General features: G+C 46.0%; 1 protein-coding gene across 1 annotated transcript in view; it reads left to right on the top strand.

The window, feature by feature from the left end:
- Window positions 1-17,186, top strand: part of LOC119394662 (proclotting enzyme) — a 32,759-nt gene extending 15,573 nt beyond the window's left edge. The window contains exons 2-8 of the mRNA XM_049416302.1: window positions 4,647-4,818; window positions 5,899-6,273; window positions 7,741-7,817; window positions 8,488-8,606; window positions 10,941-11,221; window positions 12,005-12,150; window positions 14,960-17,186. Of these exons, the coding sequence (XP_049272259.1) occupies window positions 4,740-4,818; window positions 5,899-6,273; window positions 7,741-7,817; window positions 8,488-8,606; window positions 10,941-11,221; window positions 12,005-12,150; window positions 14,960-15,115 (1,233 nt within the window). The 5' untranslated portion in view covers window positions 4,647-4,739 and the 3' untranslated portion in view covers window positions 15,116-17,186. The remainder of the gene's footprint in view (window positions 1-4,646; window positions 4,819-5,898; window positions 6,274-7,740; window positions 7,818-8,487; window positions 8,607-10,940; window positions 11,222-12,004; window positions 12,151-14,959) is intronic.
- Window positions 17,187-21,185: the final 3,999 nt, after the last annotated feature.

The raw sequence follows: 21,185 nt of genomic DNA, 5'->3' as shown, positions 1-21,185 counted from the left end.
TATTCCGTCCGGCTGGCATTGTCCGCAGCTAGAAAACCATCCTTGGAATACTGCCAAAGTAGTTGTAATTGCGCTCACGGTTCAAAAGGGGAAAAAAAGAGAGATAATTTAGGCAAGCATGACTAATGAGGGAATCACTATGCAGGTGTTTGTACATTAGTGCAGATTTTTTATCGTTATTATTGTGAACGCGCGTAGTAATGAACTGTACTACTTTCCTGTAGCAACCAAGTTCATTTAGTATCATTTATGTTTTTCCCTGACACAACAATTTATCGCTGTTTCTAACGACATATTTGTGTTTTCGTGTCGTGGGCGTGTGTCTTCTTAGAGTCCTCGTTTACTTGCGCTATACCTTATAATTCGTAAATGCCTTACCAAAAATCCCGCATTGGGGCTTTAGTTGTGGCCAACGTTTTCGATGCCATGAGTATCAGGCAATATTGGAAAACCGGAGTGGCACCGACAAAAGCAAAGGTAACTAAATTTGCAAGAAAGGACAAATAACTTTTGGCACAGGTAGCTATGAACTGTCAATGAAGGATTTAGGCAACGTAGCTGAGAAGAAGAAGCAAACAAGAAAATTTACAGCAAACAACGGTGACACCTGATAAAGTAAGGACACGTTTAACGCGCTCTGTGGGTTAATGATGCTAAGGATAATATGATGTGGCCCGGTCCTGGTAGCTCAGCAGTTGAGCTGTTGCGCTGCTACGCACGATGTCGCCGGTTCGATTCGCAGCCACAGTGGGTGAATCTCGGTTACGGAGAAACACGAAAGCGCCTTTTTAATTAGACTTAGCTATATGTTAATGAACCCCAGGTGGGCGAAATTAATTCGGAGTCCCCCACTGCAGCGTTCCACATGCCGTACAGTGTTTTCGGCACGCCAAACGTCATAATTTTGACTAAATAGTTTCGGTGTGAAACAGGGTAAAAGTTTTCAAGCGCTTCACAATTAGAGATCCGCATTTTCTACGGTTGTTCCACGCAGCGAAGTGAATTCGATAGACGCCGAGCAAGGAGCTCCGTCCGCTAACCAGCGCCTTTCTGCATTTTTCTTCGGAAGGACACGGCACTGGCGTTGATCGGTCGATCACGTCGCGAGTCGTGCAGCAACGCAGCAAGTGCGACAATGCGCCGGAGGTCGGGGAGAGGCAAATGCCGTCGCCGACGCCGTCGCATTGTTCGCTTTTTCACGCCCTGCTGCCGAAATGTAGCTGTTACGCGCAATGGCTTTTTTTTTTTTTCTCGTCGCAATGCCGGCCGGCCGGCGGTGCTGCTGGTCCGTGCTTTCCTTACGGCGTGGTCTGCGGCGAGTGCGCTTGTTTGGCGCTGCGCCAACAGCGCACTCGACGACCGGAAAACCGGTCCTGTCCGCAGCCAGCTGACGTTGTGCTCGCGCATGTACCCGAAATGTGCCTAAGAAGGGGGAGATGGGTGTCTTTTTTTTTTTTCCTTCTGACGTCACCGCACGCCAGTGGTGGCTGAGGTCAGCTTTTAGACTTCGGCCAAGCCTGTTTACTCTCACCTCCTCCAACGCCGCCAGTGCCAACCCTTTCTCAGTGGCGCATCCCTTTCAGACGAGCGTTTGTTGATAGAGGCGCGCGAAGCCGCCTCGCCGTGGTGATGTTTAACCAAGCTCACGGGGACCGGCCTCTAAATGTTCGATCTGAATTTTGGACAGCGCGTGCCGCGTGAAGCTCATTTCTTGTAGGGTCTCGGTCCCAGCTAGTTGGCAATATGACAAGTTCAGAACGGTAAGCGCTCTAAGACGCCGACCATTCAAACGAAAGAAAGAGGAGACTCAGAGAAGGGAGCGTTAAGTGTCTCCCTTCTTTAGTGCGACGCCCAGTGCATGCCGTATGTCGTGGCACCGTGGTCGTGGTCGCAGTAATATTTTTTTTTCCGTGCTCTACCTCCCGGATGATGATCAAAACATTATTTCTCCCAAAAGAGGGGACCGACCCAGAGATCGGTTACGCTGCTTAGAGGAGGTCAGCGGGAATGCCTTGGGACGCCGCGGCCTCCAATGCGCGTCCCGGGCTATGTTGTACAAAAAGTCTTGCTTTAGTTTGTCCACCCGCCTCTCGCCGTCGAAACCGTATACCAGTAGGCCCTGTGTGTACCACACGTGCTCTCAGCACGGAATGCTGCACACGAAACTCGAAAATAAGTATACAGCCTGCTGATTTCCTGCAGTGCTGGATTAGAAGTGGGGACGCATACCGAGCCATGACGTCGCTGAGGTTATGTTCGCGTCAGTCAAAACTTGTAAAAAAAAATTAACAATACTTTGCTCTTGATTCTCACTTTTGTTTTTTCTGCACAACATTTCAATTCAAACAACAAATTCGAAGTGCAAAGCTCTACATTTAGTGGAACTGCGGTGCTGATATTTCCAGTTTCTAATAAACCCTCTCTCTCTCTTATAATAATGTCAAACTCATGACAGAAAACCAGCAAGAATCATGAGTATGCAACACACCTCTGTGGCAGGAACCTGTACTTCGCTTCGAGATGGAGATCTTCACAAACCATTCAAAAAGTGCTTCTGATAAAATGTCGCCTACTTAATGGCTGGAGAGTGAAAGCAAAAGCGAAAACAAAAAGAAACACGTTGCTATGCTGCAGGCTCGACATAAAAATTACGAGTTTCTGCTGCGATTACTAACGAACACAGCTTCACAGTAATTGGCCGCTACCTAGCTTAAACCGCACTTACATTAAGAGAATAGCATGGTGGTTTCATGCCATGAAGACAGTCCTATGTTACTCGCCCGATATCCGACTCCTTACCGTAAGAAACTGATGACGAGAAAGCGGGAAATATTCGTGACCTGTCTCGCTCTAGCGTGTAATGATTGATTGCGCCCGTCACGCACCAAAGCGGACACAAGAATGGCGTAGCTTTCTTAAGCGGGATATTGCGTGCCAAATTAGAAGAAACTCGATGCATGCCGGCCGCAGTGCCTTACTTGCAGCCGAATTCAGGAATGCAGTACGCATACATTATGCGATAGATGCATCGGAGTTATTGGAAGCCGAGGCCACGATGCAAGATGTAAGAACAGAAAGAAAGTGGTAGGCATGCGCTAAAATTAACGCAGCTATAGGAGCGAAATAAATCCACGCGGTGATAAACCAGTAATGCATGTTCTGACCCTGTTACGAGAGCTTGCCACAGGTAACGAACTTTATTAAGGCGAAAGCCTCAGATGCCTCATCGTGAAAATTGACCGTTGGCGTCAACATGAGTGATGCAAAAATCATTATGTGATGACGTTAACTTATGGCGCCAGCATGACGTCACAGGATCACCTTAATTTATGACATCCCCACCACGTTATCGCGCCGTCACTATGACGTCACCGGATGACGTCATCACGTGGCATCGTCGCTTGGTCAAAGGAAAGCCGATCCCGGAGGCACTGCAATACCACGCGAGGCGCAGAAAGCTTCCAATGCCTCCGATCCCGGAGGGCAGTGCAAAACCACGTTGGGTGTGGAAAGCCTTCGGGGTGGATGCCCCACCCCGAAGGCTTTCATTTATATACAATCGAGTGAGACGAAAAAGAAGAGGAAGAGGTTGGCTTCCGCCTTCCAGTCGTCTGAGGCAAATGCATAAAAGGTCGCGGGATTGAATCCCGGCCGCGGCGGCTGCATTTTCGATGGAGGCGAACATGTTTGAAGCCCGTGTACCTAGATTTAGGTGCACGTTAAAGAACACCAGGTGGTCGAAATTTCCGGAGCCCTCCACTACGGCGCCTTTCATAATCATATCGTGGTTTTCGAACGTTAAACCCCAGATATTACTATTGTTATAGGCAAACGCATAAGGGATCCTGTGGGTTTTATTGGTGCACCACCGGGGCGTCCTCTACTGGAAGGCGTCGGCTGCTGGTGGAGTCGAGGACTCAGTCCACAACTCTATATGCCGGAGATGTCGTTGAATCTTGTCGTTTACGGCAGCAGATTACTTTAGAGAACTGTATACGACTAGTACACAGCTCCATCTTTTACAGGACGTGCGTATTGCGTTCTTACACTTAATAGAGCATGGGATACATGCGCGTCTCTCTTTGCCGATGTGAGGTCGCGCCTACGAAATAAGCTGTATCCATAGAGACTGAGCGCTAAGCTACTCTAGGGAAGCTGCAAGCCTGTGACTGAACGTTTCAGTGCGCTGTAACCAAAGTACCAAAGCGTTGCCCGCGCTTTCCTGGCATCTGAGTCTAAAGAGAAAACAGCATCAATGGTGGGAACTTAGGACAGTATTTCAGCTTTCGCGATGGATGGATGGACGCGAAACTTGATTGTAAGCCCTGAGGTGCACGACTCAAAGCGCAGCGGGCCGCTCCCACGTTGGGACAATGAGGCCAAGCCCAACCGCCGCATCGTGGGCCCTCTGGACAGCCCATAGTTGAGCCCCGACATCGGGGCTCTTGATAGCGGATAGCCACTTGTCTTGACAAACTTTTATTAGATGCGTGCGCAATGGACGAGCTTGTTTGGCATTATCAGTGTATATGTCTAGCCTATCTGCCATTACAGCTAAAAGCTGGTGTACCGCTTCACCTACACTGTTCTCAATTTGCATTTTTGCATTTTATTCAGCCAATTTCTTTTTTCATTTTTTCGTGCAGGACGTGAGAAAGACACCAAGAAAGTATCCAGAACCACACTTGATTGGCGCCTTCGAGGCTGAACCGTAAGAAAGCGTACTTGGATAGGAAAACATGGGCTCAACGGGAATACTGCTACTCCTCTTCACTCTGGGCGCAATCTGCCTGCGCGGCTTAGTCGAGGCGCAAGGTGGTGAGTGCGTTTACAGCCTCTGTATGCACTAGAGTTCGTGATGGGGTGACGAACTTGGTGTAAGCTTTTGCGCTTACGCTGCAAGGTATAAAACCAACTCAATCATCTTTCCATTCTATTCTAAAACAATGCGATGCACCATATATACATCGTCTTTAATGTTACACTAACAGTATTTCTTGTAAAGAAGACCAGGCTAGCTACAGAAAACTCTCTTGCCACGCAGTTTATATGCTACAAGGTACAACATTTTCTCGAGCAATAATGTCATCTACCCATAACTAAGAAACACTTCTCGATTAATTTTCTAGCTGTCCAGATTGATGTATGCGCTTACATTTGAAATATTACGGCAGTCGTCTCAGAAGACAACTTCAGTTTGTTCGACTCTTCAAGAGTGCTATTCTTCCATAAGAATCGGCATAAATTTTGACACTCATTCAGCTAATTTCTAATCTAGACTAACGGATCTCTACAAAATGTCAAGCCCAGATTATGACGCAGCTTACTGCGCGTGGCTTATAATTTACAATATCAACGAGGTTCATAATAGCTTGCGCTCTTCTTGTGGGGCTGATGACAACAAGGAACGACTGACGTTTCTCTTTTCTTTCACGCTGACCCTTCCCTCCCGACTAATGGTTGTAGCGAGATCCACGACTGATAACGAAATTGTCTTACTAAACGTCAAATCCGATGATGACGAACTTCTAGAAACAGACGCACTCTATATAGGAGTAACAAACAAGGTGAAGTTGTCTTGATTTGAAGATTACGTTGACGTAAGCTCAAATCTATGCTTCGAATATTAACACATACCACAATCGCGATATACGACTCCAGTTAGTCGCGAAAATAACGTCCGCAAAAAGACCACGAATGACTTGCCAAGCGGATATTGTGTAACTAGAACCGAGGTTTCATTAGAATTACTATTAGAGCTTTACTCTGAAAATGCTGCAAAAGGTCTCCCGTGCGTTATGACCAAAGATTTTGTCACTCAAACTACCATGACCCGCGCTATTTTCGCAACGACCTTGCGTTTCACAAAGCTTATGCGTACCGAAATCATGTTCGCAGCGTTCTCCTTCGAATTTCCCGATGATGATGGCTGCCGGACGCCTTTCAACGAGCCAGGCAGCTGCCTCGAGCTGGCCAGATGTCCGGCGCTTCAATCAGTACGGGACTACAACTTCTTGCGACGCTACATCTGCGGGTTCTCGCGAAACGTGCCTTTGCTCTGCTGTCCGGGCGGTGGAGAGCAGAGGCCTCCGACTCGCCCGCCGACTCGTCCACCGACCCGACCTCCCACTCGACCTCCGACCCGCCCTCCAACCCGGCCTCCGACGAGGCCTCCTACAAGGCCTCCAGTTAGGACTCCGCCCCCAACGCGGGACAATTCCGACCTCGTCGAAGGACCCAGGATTGCCAACTACCCACGTTTCCTACCAGCTGGTAAGCGTTGTTTGTGTTACACTTAATGGAGTTTGAAATTCAATGAACAAAACGTTCGACTCTTCCGAAGCCAGAGGTGAGCCCATTGCAAAACGAGGTACGCAAAGACCAGATAACTTGAGTAGCTCCACATGTTATCGTTGATTAATGCCTCATCATTCTGAAGACGCACACTGCTGACACTAGCAACATTCCTACAGCGGCCACTTCGGCTCATAGCGAAGTGGGCTGACGCATGAAGTCCAAACTTAAGTGCACCAATGTTAACAAGCTTCCGGAAATCATTCTCCGGCGCGGCCAGCCATTGCTCACCAGCAGAAGCATGGTCCTCGACAACAAGTCCAGCCACAGCTCATGTAATAGGTCGCACGTTTGTGGACCTCTTCTCCCGAAAGCTAGCCTCGATTTTCCGCATCACACTGGCAATTTCTAATAGATTCGAATCATCCGATGAAACATTTTGTATGCCAAACTTTTACAGTAGAGCTGGTATGGTCGAGGTTTGCCGTATGTCGTAGATAGAAAACTGTCACCATAATGAACTGGCACGCGCGCTCTTCGTCCTCTTCTTCGTCGCCTTCCTCTTCTTCCTCTTCTGCTTCGCTCCCAGAACACGCTCGCCGATTTGTCCGGCGTGGGATGCAACAACTCTCATGGGCGCGAGAACGAGTACAGAGAGAGAGAGGGAAAAAGAAATATAGGTTGAGAAAGAGAGAAATTCCTGGCGAAAAAAAAAATTCTTGGCGAGGTGGGACTCGAACCCGCATCCCCAGGATCCGAAGGCGAGCGTTGTAACCACTCGGTTATCGAGGCACGCTAAGAGAGCATATGGCAAGGTCTTGTATAGCAAAGGGGTGGGAAAGGGAAGTGATGATGAGGGGGACAGATGTGAGAGTGAAGAGGAGGGAAAGGAGAGGCGAGAACGAGTACAGAGAGAGAGAGAGAGAAAGACAGATAGAATGAACTGGAAGAAAGAGTAAAAAAAAATGGAAGGCGAGAGAAAGACAGAAAGAATGAGAAAGGGAAAAAAGGGAGAACGAAAGAGAAGAAAGACAGATAAAGACAGAAAGACAGAGAAACAAATAGACATACAGAGAAAGAGATCACGGACTAAAAAATATAAGAAATAGAGCAAGCATACCCATGTATAGTATAGCAAAGCGTGGCAAAGAGACAGGGGAGAGGGTAAAAGACTAGCCAAGCCAGGAGCATCTAGGTGCCCACCAGCTCTGCTGTGACCCAGCCTTGCGCGACTTAGTGCAAGTTGCGCAATTTTTATTTATTTTTTTATTTTTTATGAAGAGTTAGTTGACCACACAGTGGCACTGAACATCTGGAGCATACAACTTTTTGTCATTCGCTGTTTGTTTTCTGTACCAGATCAATGTGGCGAATTACAGATCTCAGCGCCGTGCTTATTCATGCTTGACTGATTAATGCGAGGCGTCTGTGTACTATCTTTCGCAGCGTGCGGCATGACCAATGTCAGTGTGAGCCGCATCGTCGGAGGCCGCGAGTCAGAACCAGGCGCATGGCCTTGGATGGTGAGTCAACTACTTCCTAAGCTCTACGCACAACAGCCAACTGATTTTCTTTTTTCTCTTATTTTTTGGCTATAGTTGTCTTCGAAATCGGCATACAATCCCTTAAATCAGTTTACGGAAATTTTGGCAGGAGATTAATGAACAGTGGAAGAGACAGACATGCGGAGCGATCGCAGGCCCTGATTGCCAGGCTAACCCCGGCTGCAGAAACCACCTAAATCAATTAACCCCTTCAGCACCTAGCGCACAACACAAGACAAGGACCGAGTGAAAACGACGAAGACAGGCGCTAACTTCAAACAGATTTATTTTTAGAGCGTCACGCTCCTATATACGGGACTGATGAAAAGCCTGCGCAACCGCCTTCGTCTCATTTGTCAATTAACCACCTGATAAAATAACAAGATTTTAAAGAAATGGCGGGAAAGAATTTGGGCCGAGTTAGATAAACGTACCCTGAACGCCAAGCAGTTATCGTGCATGGCGATGATGACTCACACACTGTGCATGACTCACACACTGTGAGTCATGAGAGATAAATTGACAGGCAGTAAGTACATTGCTAAATCGATTATATACACCGCGATTTCTGCACAAACGATATACAGTATCTTTCCGCGTGGTCCGATGCTCGAGTCGTGTGACCTTAAGGTGAGGTGTTCACTTGCAGGCGGCTATCTACATCAACAGCGGTGGCGTGAACAGCGCTGCCTGTGGCGGAGCCCTGGTTACGGACAGGCACGTGGTGACCGCTGCACACTGCGTCGTCGTCGGACATCGAGCGACCAAGTACGTATATCTGCTGTGAATTCACTGACGAGACACCGAATGTCAGTGCATTGGTCAAGATACATCCCACTGAGATTCTCCAGTACGATACACCTGACACTTTCCGATCTAGCAGCGAAACAATGAAGCCGATTAAGCCAACACGCCAGAGCATACATTTCGTCATAGCGTAATGACTGCATGCGAACGTCTTTACGCTGTGTCGTCTCTCTTTTTTTTTTCATCTCTTTTCGGCTTCTATTTTCCTCTTCCAGTGTATGCACGCAGGTCATAATCATATCTCGCAGTCTTTCTTCGTCTTTTTTTTTTTTATTTCACATTAGGCTGCGTTTGAGTCGTCAACGAAACACTATCGCCTGGAGAAAGTTTGTGACCGAACGTACACCAAGCTACCTAGGCCTGCAAGCAGGCTTTCCCCGTTTACGCTTAATGATGTGAAAAATTACCGATACTGTGGTTGATAAGCTTTCCACGGTCATGACACAATAATTAAAAAACGTTGGCGAGTATCTTTAACATAGACAATGCTCGTTGTTGTTTAAGAAAAAAACACGTAATTACTTCACCGACTACCTTACGTGGATAATTGGTACGATTTCATGGTTACAGGGAGAGCGAAACCGAGAAGGACCGTGCATCGACGAAGCACGACGCACAAGCGCTGACTTAAAAATTTATTTAGCGCTCGTGTTATAGCTATTTTATTATATACTCTATCGCTGTGAATGTCTCGCAGCCTGTCACTCCACAGCTTCAGATATGAACGAAAGAACCCTGTCCCACTGTCAGTATGATGCGCTCAGAAACAAATCGTCTCGTTCCCAATTATCTCTAGTAGGAACATTATATTGCACTTATCGTGCGTTTTTTGGAAGAGCCAGGAAGGGTATATGCGTGCGTGCGCGATGCTCCTGAGCTTCGTGCAAGTTCATTGTGAGATTCAACAGTGAACCACATCGAATTTCACCTTTTACTTTGCCCATGTCCGCGTAGATTTCGCGCCCTGTGATCAGACACATACCAACCATTCTCTATGAGACTTAAATCATCCTGACTTTTTTCATTCGGCACGTACAAGGGGGATGGAAAGAAACGCGAACAGCGCGGCACACTGTTTTCACCATGCTCTGACCTTGGTGGCATTAAAGAGATGTTACATGGTTCTTGATTGTATCATGGATGACTCTAGTGGATATTTGTCACCATCGAGGCCACAACCGTTTGAAAATAAATGCGCAACAGCAGAGAATGTAGATGCCGCATGTTCGTATTTCTTTCCATCCCCAATGTACATAGCCCGCTCTGGGAAAGGACGGAAAAAAACTATTAATGCTACTATAGCCCAAACTTCATCGACCAGGGTCGAAAGAACACAACACACTCACGTCCCTCGTCCCTCGTCTCTGAAGTTCGCGCTATAATAGCATCAATAGATTACCAACCAGCCCAAACATGCACATTGCTAAACCACTATTAGTCTACGTCACGGTGTAAGAAAAATAATTGGTCTAAGTCATACGCATATCGTACTTATCAGTTTCAGAGTTCTGAACTCAAAAATGAGCATCTGTGCTCTCAAGGACGCCATATTTTATGCTTCAGGAATATGATTTGAAACAATCGCTGATTCACGTGGAGCAACCCTACAATGCAGCGATGAAACCGCGGCATGGTTCCAAACTCACGCGCACCCAGCAACTCTGGAGTAGCATTGAATGTCGAGCTTCATAGGGCGGTTCTGCTCGAGGATTCGTCAGTCGAGCGGTGGGACCCGCCTCTGATCCGGGGGACCCTGGTGAAGCCAGAATCACCCGGATCAGAGGCGGGTCATACCCCAATATTACGCATTATTACCTCAGCATTACGCAATCGCAGTATTACGCAATCATACCTCAATATTACGCAGTATTACCGGCTAACGAGGCAAGTAAAATCACCCCCGCACCACAAGTTAACCAAGCGCCAGGAGGTTGTCTGGCACAGAGTGCAAACACATTAATTCCCGTGCCGATACATTTAAGCGCGTGTAGACCCCGACACGAGTGACCCGCATTGCTCGCATTGTGGGTCAATAGCCACACTTAACCACATTCTCTGAGACTCTAGGGAAGACACCCCCCCCCCTCTCTCCCGATCTCCTGGCTATTCTCTCACTTGAGGGGCAGGAGGAGGTTTTGACCTCCACCAGCCTGGGAGCCCAGCTCCAGGATATACAGAGGGCAAAGGAGGGCGCCACCAGGCTCAGACCTCCATAAAGACTGACAATAATAAAAAGTGTTCTCTCTCTCTCTCTCTCTCTCTCTGCTTGTGTCCTAAGACATCTATCTCGCGCAGCCTGCCGGCGTCTTCGTTTACGGTGCGCCTGGGCGACCACAACCTGGTGAGGAGCGACGACGCGGTCAGCCCCGTCGATGTACCCGTGGTTAAGGTGGAACGGCACGCCGACTTTGTAGCGCGCACCTTCAAGAACGACGTGGCCGTACTCACGATGGAGCGTCCCGTGAGATTCAACAAGTTCGTGAGGCCCGTCTGCTTGCCGTACGGCGACGACTTCAAAACGCGTGACCTCAACGGGTACCACGCGTTCGTCACCGGATGGGGAACCACGGCATTCAGTAAGTCGCCTTCGCAACAGTCAGTGACGACAATATGCAAATAGAAAAAGAACTGCCCCATATCAAGGTTGTGGACGCGCACCCCAGGTGTCTCTGTTTTGGTTAACTGCGCATGCCATCTTAATCCCTTTTTACTTTGTATTACCCTCTTACTATTACTTTGACTACGCGGCTAGGTTTCCCTGGAGCCGCTGAGCTACGCAAAAAAAAAAAATTGTACCTACTTGTCCTTTCTAATTGTGACGCAATTTGTTAAGGGCAATGTTTTCCCACTTCTGTTAACTTTTTTGCAACAGTTATTAGTTTATCAGTAATAGTTCGCTCTTTTTTTTTTGCTAGTCACAAATGTGGTGGTGTCGTGATATCAACGAAGACTGCATCTGCAGATTGGCTTCATTTAAACATGGGAAAGCAGACTGACAGACGTGATAAGCATTACCATTCACTTGAGTAACAGTTCAGAATAAGTGAGTTTCCCGCCAAAAGAAATTATGTGGACGACTAAATTTGGAAGAAATTGTTCTTCTCGGAGTATCACGCATTCCAGTACTTATTCATTAGAAGTAGAACGCTTTCATGGAGCAGTGACAGAGTAAAGTTATGACAGGAGGAGGGTTTAGTGAACGCAGCAAGAGACGCACCGACTAGTCAACAAGAATAAATAGGCTCATTTAATTAAGCAGCACCTCAAGCTGATGAGCACAAACTTACCCTTTTACACATTGTTCGTATTCGTAGCCGCGAACAATAAGCTGACCAGTCTAATCCATCGTTTTGCTGCAGACGGGGAGTCCAGCGATGTGCTGAAGGAGGCGCAGATCAAGATATGGGACGAAGAATCGTGCAAGAAAGCCTTCCAGAAAGAAGTGCCCATCTCCAGCGTTTACCTGTGCGCAGGCGACGGCAACGGACGCCAGGACTCCTGCCAGGTAAGTGTTTTAACCTATATACGGGGTTTGTATAAAGAGTATCGGGTAAAATTTAGAAAAAAGATAGATTTATTAGAGATGTTGCTACAGTGCCTCAAAGTTTTCAAAGTAGATCCCTTGAGCTTCGACACACTTTTGCAAACGGCTTTTCCGCGGCTCGGAGGCTTTCCCGGTAGGCAGATTCAGGAAGGTCCTTATTGGAACTTCTTCTTGATCAACCTAGCAGACGTCCTTTATGGTCATCGTTATTGCTCCTCACGAGCTGACGCTCGCTCGAAGGCACGAAACCATCGTTTTTCAGCCATGACATTTGATTAAAGGGTGTTCATTTCAGACGTGCCGTCTCTTGCCCCTCAAGACAGCCTGGTAGCCGGCGGCCTTTGATGTCCAGCACAATCCTTAAAGAGACTGTCTACCGTCCTTCCTCACTTTTCTGTTTTGTACCGCAATAGAAAGCGTACCGTCTGAAGTGTCCAAACTTGCAGCGGTTTCTATGAAAAGTGATCATAAATTTTTAAAACATGGTTTTTCGATCTGCGTTTGGTCTTCTTCCATTGGCGTGAAACATGCCCACAACACTAGTTGGTGGACGCGATGACGATTGTAGTACCGGTAAAAATTAAAACCAAAAGCACACGTGATTTCTGCAGGACTACTTTATTTTCGCTGCGCAATAATGTAATGAATGTAACAGTCGTTCTCAGCGCGCTGGCGGTTAAATGAAGCCTTAATACACGATTACAGAACACTTGTTTCGCTGTAATCGCAGCCTATACGTTTATTTCAACACTGCTGCCGCAATCCAAGCCAAGTTGATTCATCACAAAGAGACGATAAAAGCATGCCTTCACAGCGCAGCACATGTGAGACATCCTAACAACAATACAGCGGCACAGAATGACTAGCGCGGAGGACCGCTTGGCATAGCTCATGAGTTGAATCAGACGAAATCGAAGACGGCGTCGCAAGCAGCGTCACTGGGCGCCTTTTTGGATGCGTGAGAAAAAGAAGCAAAAAATTACTGTAACGCAACCGAAAGCTGCCTCAAGTGCGTAAAATAAAATTTCAAGTTATACATGTTTGTTTTTAAGCAAAATGAGTCTACCTGCGAGGATATCTTGTCCTACCAGTAGATTGACTACATCGCTGTTGGGTGACGCTAGAGGTCATTCTTTCATGATTTTCAACATCACATTAAAAATATAATTCCTATTTTATGGGGCAAACGCATGCTCGTTACCGCCGATGTGACGAACGATCTTCTCATTTTCACCATAATTAGAAAATTTTTTCCGAGCGGTAGACAGTCCTTTAAGGGCACCCGTATACAAGCTTCTTTGACAACTCTTAGAGTCCCATAGTAGTGTTCTTTGAGGGAGGATTTCACTTTGGGGAATAGTAAACAGCCTGCTGCTGCCAAGTCGGGGCTGGAAGGGTTGGCCAATCGTCTCGATGTCGTTTATTGTCAGATAGTCAGGTATCGCCAGGCCAATGCAAAATTTGATGCGCCGCTGTTCAATCGTTCGCTGCATTTTGCCCTTTTACCGAGTCACTAGACAGTGGTACACTAAAAACATGATCTAGACTGAACGAACCCTCGCAGGCGACTGGCGCGTCTTGAAGGTAACATCCCCCACCACAGCGCATGCGAGGCGCGAGCGCGCTGCGACGTGCAGTCACACCAGTAAAAAAATTATTGCCGATACTTTTTATACAGACACTGTATATGTTTCTGCCAGAAAGTGCACCGCCAGCCGTAGGTAGACTCTTTGGTATGTAATGAAGAGAAATCCAGTACTATGTTCCCGCGGTACCCACTATCCTTCAAAAGTTTGTGAAGATATCGCGCAATTTTCATGTATTTAATATGAATGCATAGTTCCAGGTTGTAGTTGCGTAGAAGCACATTTTTATGAGCTGCTAATAAAGCAATTGGCATTGCTGTCTTCCATTTTAAATCAAATCATTCACCATCTTTATACCACCGCTTCATTATTTGACTTGATTCGTATCGGCCGTTCTGCTCACATACCGTCACTGAGTAGACGACGGTTTATTTACGGTGAAGGTTACGGTTTCACATATATCATTCCTCGTCGGTTTTCAAGGCTTTGAAAGCGCTGCAGCGTTCTCCAATAAGGAGTGTTGTTCTTAGGCTATAAACATTTCCAACGATGCCATCCTTCCAAATATTCGGTAGTAACTCAAGTTCTGGTTTGGTTTAAGGCATGAATAACTTTATCTTGTTGTCTGTCCTCGTCAGAGCGCTGCATACAACAATTTATAATTGGTAAGAACTAACCTCACTCGTTCCGAACACCGCACCTTCTTTGTCTTTCGTGCACAGTTAGAAACGCGGGTGTCGCTTGTGATTGCTAAAATCCTGAGAGACTTATCTTAGCATATATGAATCGCTCCTTAGACAAGATGATGGGCTGTGCAGTAGAACGGAAGACGCGGTTATATAAAACGAAGGGTCTACTACCCATTCTGTCCTGGGCAGCCTCATACAACGGAGCAAAAGCCTAGTAAAGTCTACTGGGAGTCCTTTACAGTGTAGCACAGGCGACGTAAGGAAAATGTTCCCTGAGGTCAGCGACTACGTGGCCGTGTTCCACCGATTTCTACTTCTAAGCAACCAACTTCTATGGAAGGCATGAACTCTCCTACAACACAAACAGCTACAACCGCTGCCGCTGTGCCTTCTCCTCGTCAAAGGCCACTTGCGATTCGGGTGTCAGCTTTTAGCTGTTGACGACGCAGGATCTTAAGATTGTGTGAATAATATTCGCGCTCTCGCTTCCCGCAGGGTGACTCCGGAGGACCGCTGGTGCTGCCGGACGATGGCCGATTCTTCCTCATTGGCGTCGTGTCGTTCGGCAAGCGCTGTGCGACGGTCGGCTATCCTGGAGTCTACACAAGACTCACCGAGTTCTTGCCGTGGCTAAGCGAAAGGTTGCAATAGAAGAACCATCACATCACACCTGCGGAGCGTACACTCCGCCAAGCTTCGGAGCCGCATCCCCATGCCCGATGCTCGAGGCAGGCCCACAAGGAAGAAGAACGGGGCGTCGTTATGCGAGAGTATGGACGAAAGTGAAGCGTGATTTGACACAGTGGAAACCACGCATCCGTTTCTGTGCCTTGCGGTGTCTAATGACGACGCCGCGGTTTCGACTCTCCCGGTGCCATGCAAATATGCTAGCAAGTTATTAGGTCGCTCCGTTTCACATCACGAGTATTGTTGCTTCGTAGCTCTGCTTCGCAATAGCGAGAAGAAGAGTTATTTCACTTCAGTCACAATGGTATTTAGCGCAAACACTACACAACAGACAAAGGAGAGGACGTAGAGACTGACTTGCTCCAACTCGCCCAAAAAGCAACGTCATTTCACTTCGGCCTTCCTTTTTTATGGCGCAGGGACTAATCTTACAAAACTTTTCCTGCTTCAGTCAGCCAATAGGCAACAGATAAAAGTCTTTATTTCCGCTACAATGCGTGTCACGACGTTGCAGGAGGCAGCCTTGTTGAATCGCAGCTGGCACTTTCCCCTAGCATTTCGTCTCACGCGCATGCATATCTCCATAAATGTCGCTTAGTACCTGCTAGTCCGTAAGACGTGATAATGAGAGGAGCGATGGTTATCAGCTACGCAAGTGAACATTAAGCTGAAAGAAGACACAATGGTAAGATAGGCGGACTTTCTTGATAGCGTGGGCGTCGATGCTGGAAGAGAAGTTTAGGCACCCCAACGATGTGGCATTTAATCTCCTTGCTAGCAATACTCATAATTTTTTGCTCGACATCGAATCAAGACAGTGTTTCGACCTTTGCGCAAACCTGCCGTTTGCTGCCTTTGTATCAGCATATTAATACAACTCTTTCAATAACATTGTTCTAAAATCGTGACATGACAGCGAGGCCTTAGCTTACACGCTTGTGCAATGAAAGATGGAGGAAAAACGACGGCGCAGAAACCGGGAATAAGCCGAGAGAGGGTCGAGAACGAAATCGAATGACTGCATTATCGCCATTTTTTTCTTGCAAACATTTTTAAAAAATATTTTTTCGCACAATTTCGCCAGGTGTAAGGTTTCTTTAAAATGCCGATGTAACAAATCAGCTCGTCTTTTCGTATTCATTCGCGCGTAAGAAAACAGCCTGCTTCATCCCTTCAAGTGTTTGTGTTTATTTATTGTTACTTGTATTACTTGCTGTGCATTATCCAGTCAGTCGTTGACAAACTGCAATGCTTCATAATTTAAGAAGGCGTAAAATTGCTGATTTTATATATTATCGAACAAGTCCTTAGTTCACTTTTTGTACGACCCAAGGGGTCACGTGATAAGAAGTCTGCCCGTGTGTGGTCCCGCGCGGTGAATTAAGTCCCGCTGGTTCACTGCGGTTGCGTTGTAGTTCCAAGTACAAATAACCCAAGCAGCTGTGAAGCAACAGATTCAGTGACGTCAGTTATGACGCCCACTTGTTTTTGACGTCATTTTGACGGTCCCAAGCAAGATGGTAAGGAGGGCTAGTTGGTAGGGGTTCATTAAAACCGTAACACGGTGCAAAGATACGGGGATCCAAGGAAGGTGACTAGACGGCGCTGTTGGAGTATAACCTTTTTTTGTTTCCTGTGCATTGATATTGTGTCGCACTTCAAACTGTTTTCCCGTCTCGACGAGCAAGCGTAGCATTACAGCATTACTACTTGGTTAGAGGTTCCCTTTGCCCCGCGTGAAGATTTTTTGTGGACGCCTCTTCGAGAAATTTTACTTACACGAAGTCGCGGTGATGCCACGGGTGCAACAAGGATCAGGTTTTGAACAACTTGTACATTTCGACTATAGACATTACGGAGTAGGTTAATAATTGATCGATATTTGTGAAAGTTTATAACAGATTTTTCCGAATTCCTGAGTGCATTCGTCCTATTTCTAACGAACATCCCCAACGTTCACTTTAGCGAAGCTCTGGAGCTAACAATTGTTGAACGCGCAAAAATATAATAAAATTGCATTTCAATCTTTGTTTAATACTGTGTCTCACTATATGAATAACACGCAAACAAGACAATATCAATAGCAAGACCCCAGTTGTGGGCGTGCTTAAGCAGTTCAAAGCACTACGACTGATCCTACCGGTTATCAACGCAGCGCAATGGTACGTTCCTTGATCGTTTAAAACCCGGGGTGTGAATTGATCTCATCAGACAAGAGGAAACGCTACTTCTTGCTATATTTTGACGATGTTCACAGTAACTGGTGGGAGGACATGTAAAAATCTACCTGTTATGAAACAATTCAAAGCGTTTGAGCGATTTTTATGTTAGCTTATTGAAGACCTTAGCGAAATAAGTGACCCGAAGGATGGTTCTACGTAGACTTCTTTGTCCTGAAGTTGCCATATTATTTTTCTTCGATGTAAGAAGAAATAAAACAGCGTAAATGGGTAAAAATGTGCAGAAAGAGGTCAGTCTATTCAAGTAGCGCTGGAAGTTACTGATTCAACGATCTTAATCAGAAGTTACCGAAGTGTTCTCAGAAGATGAGCAGCCCTAGACATGAACAGTAATACGTGAACACAAAGGTCTAAATATACGCTGCTACATCTGTAGACAGTATTTCATCAAATATCTTGAAAGACATCCAGTACGAAAAAGAAGGCGTTAACGATAAATCCGTGTCGCTGTGCGACTCTAAGTGGCCTTAGTCAACTTTGATCTGGCAGTGCGATCATCGAAATTGCACTGCGGAAATGCTGCAAAAAGCCTGCGCATACCATGGACAAAGAGCCAGTGCTTGCAAAGGGAACCATATGCTTGCAGAAAAATCCGCGATAATGCAGGGTGCCCGCTAAGAACAGTCTAGGAGAAGGAGAAGGAGAGGGAAAGAGAGAGAGGGGGGGGGTTCTGCAGCATTTTGTCAAACCGGCAAGTATGCACAGGTCCGGCTATATACGTGTAGGCAGTGCTGGGCAGTATCGAAGATACATGTATCTTAGATACTATCTTAGATACTCTATGGGTATCTTGTATCTGTATCGCGATACGTCTCGAAAGTTGAGTATCTGTACCTGTATTTCCGATACATTCGATAATGTATCGGGTATCTGAAGATACAAGATACTTCTATCGCAACACAACCGTGCGAAACAATAATCACTGGCCAAGCTTCACTTCTCAAGCTGGTACTGGTGCCACTAAGCCATCTGAACAAGTATAAGGGCTGTGACGCAATATTATTTTTCCGCCAGAGTCCTCCAGTGAGGGCAGAAGATTAGGAAGACAAGCACGATGACATCTACGCCCAGCCCACGTACCTTTTGTTTTGTCGATTTCTTTTCTTTTTAGTGGCGCCAGTGCCGCGACACTTGCTCTTAGCCACTGCTTGCGCCGCGTACTCCACTGCGTGCAGCGTCTATCGCGCAAATTCTGATGTTGCTACAGTGTCGTTATTGAAGATTCTCTTGCGTCTTGCTCCGTAACGAAGTGTGGTGCGTGCAAGAATGGGGTTGCTTTGTGTCTCGTGGATTTTACATATCAGCGATTTGAAGGATCTCTGGACGTAAAGCTTGACTTGCATGCAATGAATTAACTTATATGCAAATAAGATATGCAAAGAACTATAGCACCACTGGTACTGATGGTAGATCTAATAGAGCAAGCGTTTACCTAACAGAAAATATCTTGGCGCACCGTATTTTTCACTTCCTGCATCATTTATCCAAAGAATTTATGAAATCATAACTTGATTATTACCACAAGTGCTTTTTTGCTGTCCTTTTGCATCCCATACATTAGCTAGGTCTCTGTACTGTTTTTCTGGTCTGGTCACTGCAGTATGTTTTTTGTAACGCATTCCCAAGATAAAATCTCTGCTTTAAATTTATACTACTGTTTACCCATTTAGACGTTGCCAAGGCGATTTTGAAAACAGATATATAATTATGTAGGCGTCCCTTGAGTTACAGTACAAAGCATTCCGCTTATCGCTTAGGAAAATAGCGAAACTGAGTTTGCATTATAATAATGGAAATCATTAGGAGCCATCTTAAAGATGTTAGCAAGGGGATTCGAGAAACGTTGTTTTACTGAATGCTCCGTTTTACTCATGAGCGTCCCAACGAGCCGTTTCAGGCAATTTCCCATAGGCACTGAATTTTGTATTGTCTTAATAGGTAAGTTGACGATACTTCATGCTCATAGCTATTAAGGGCGCCGTCTGTATTGTGTTTCTGTGCTCATTCAATGTGAATCTTTGATACAGAACCACCTCTCTATTTTACTTATATTAGTTTTCCTGTTTTAGGCCTTCTGAAATATTTTTCGCATTACTAATCGCCACCTAATGGGAGCTATAAGCGGCAATAGCGCGAATAACGGCGGTGTCCTCCGACGCTTTGTGCTACTATAGACGTCTCTGTGTTGCACATGTTTTCTCGTTGAAGAAAAATTGCTAAAAGACTACACGTTAGTGAGTATATCAACAAAGAATCCTGTACGCTAGCAGATAAGTAGAATATGAAAATTCATTGCTGTTTTACGTCATCTACGTATACACCGGGGGTCTCAAACTCAGCTTATAGCCAGCGGGCCACAGTCGCGAAATTAGTTCGAAGCGCCGGGAGAGTGAAGATGGTGGGAGAGAGTTTGCACAAAATGACGTTGCCATTCGAAAGGAAGCCTTTCCCATGTCTCACATATTGGTCATTTCTGAAGGCGATTAGGAGTCAGGATTCCAGAAACATCGATACCGATGTGCACAACGAGTGAATTCTGGACGCGGATTCTGAAATATAGAGTTTTTGTTCCACGGTTATGTTTCAGCACATCGTGACCACAATGTTGCTCACAAAAGGAAAGCTTGAGACATGTCATGTCTGTGTAGCTCACGAACATACTTATCTAGAAAATAAAAACAAATGGGACGAAGATGGTCATGTGTGCAGGCGGGGCCGCTAGCGAAAGGTCTTAAACCCCTAGTATACACCATGCGTCCCCCTCCACCTCCCCCCCCCCCAAAAAAAAAGTCGCTACCAGCGTTGTTGCTGCTGTACACCTGTCCGGATATACGGTATTGTGCAAACTGTCTTTTACGGACAAGGTAAAAGTCCACACCGGTATTTGCGCCGTGGTGCGAAGGCTTCTTATAGAAGTTACTGTGATTATAGGGCAACCCGCTAGCTGGTCGCCAAGCTGAGCAGCGACTCCTATTAATTGCAAAAATGACAAGCAAGAACAGCTGTCAGCGAACTGTATAAACAGTTGTCCTGTGAAGAAGCTAAAACAAACCGCAATAAGTTGTTTTGGAAGGAAACTAATGTACTTTGAGCCAGAAAGCAAATCTTTTAGATACTAACAGACATCTCATTAAAGTGAAACAAAATAGGTCACAGTTGGGAAATTTTCAAGAAGACATTTTCGTGCATAGGCGTTCGCTGCTACATTATATGGATCTATAATAACAAATTAGAGAATGTATCGAAGTATCTTAAGATACAATTGCCAAGTATCGTATCGGATACAATTATTGCGGCAGTATCTTGTATCTGTATCTCTAATACTTCTTGCCTGAGTATCTTGTATCGTATCGCGATACAATTTCAAAGTATCTTTGCCCAGCCCTGCGTGTAGGTAAACACAGGAGTAGGTGCCACTTAACAAATCAGTCAAGCGAGTTTAGCGCTTCTAAAAAACCTCGAAGTGCAAGAAAAAAAAACGTAAGAAATGACATTTAAAAAAAGTAATTTATTGATCTCCGTTCTGTTACCTTCTGTGAACGATTTATGTTGAAAAAATTCGTGAAACTGTTTTCTGTCAAAGAAAAAAATCTTGTCAGACATGAAAAGTGAAGCTGCTAATAGGTTTGGTCGCACTAGTCGAAACGCGAATGAGGGATGCTTTCTGCGAAAGTTGTTACCAGGCCAACTCAGCGCTCCTCAATTCTTCTCTCCATAACCTCTCCCTCTCTCTCTCTCTCTTTCTCTCCCTCTATCCCCACAACCTCTCTCATATGGCAGAGAACAATAATGAC

The sequence above is a fragment of the Rhipicephalus sanguineus genome, chromosome 5 (assembly GCF_013339695.2).
Source record: "Rhipicephalus sanguineus isolate Rsan-2018 chromosome 5, BIME_Rsan_1.4, whole genome shotgun sequence".
Classification (NCBI taxonomy): domain Eukaryota; kingdom Metazoa; phylum Arthropoda; class Arachnida; order Ixodida; family Ixodidae; genus Rhipicephalus; species Rhipicephalus sanguineus.
The sequence above is the reverse complement of the archived record's forward strand: the minus strand, read 5'-3'. Positions and strand labels throughout refer to the sequence as shown.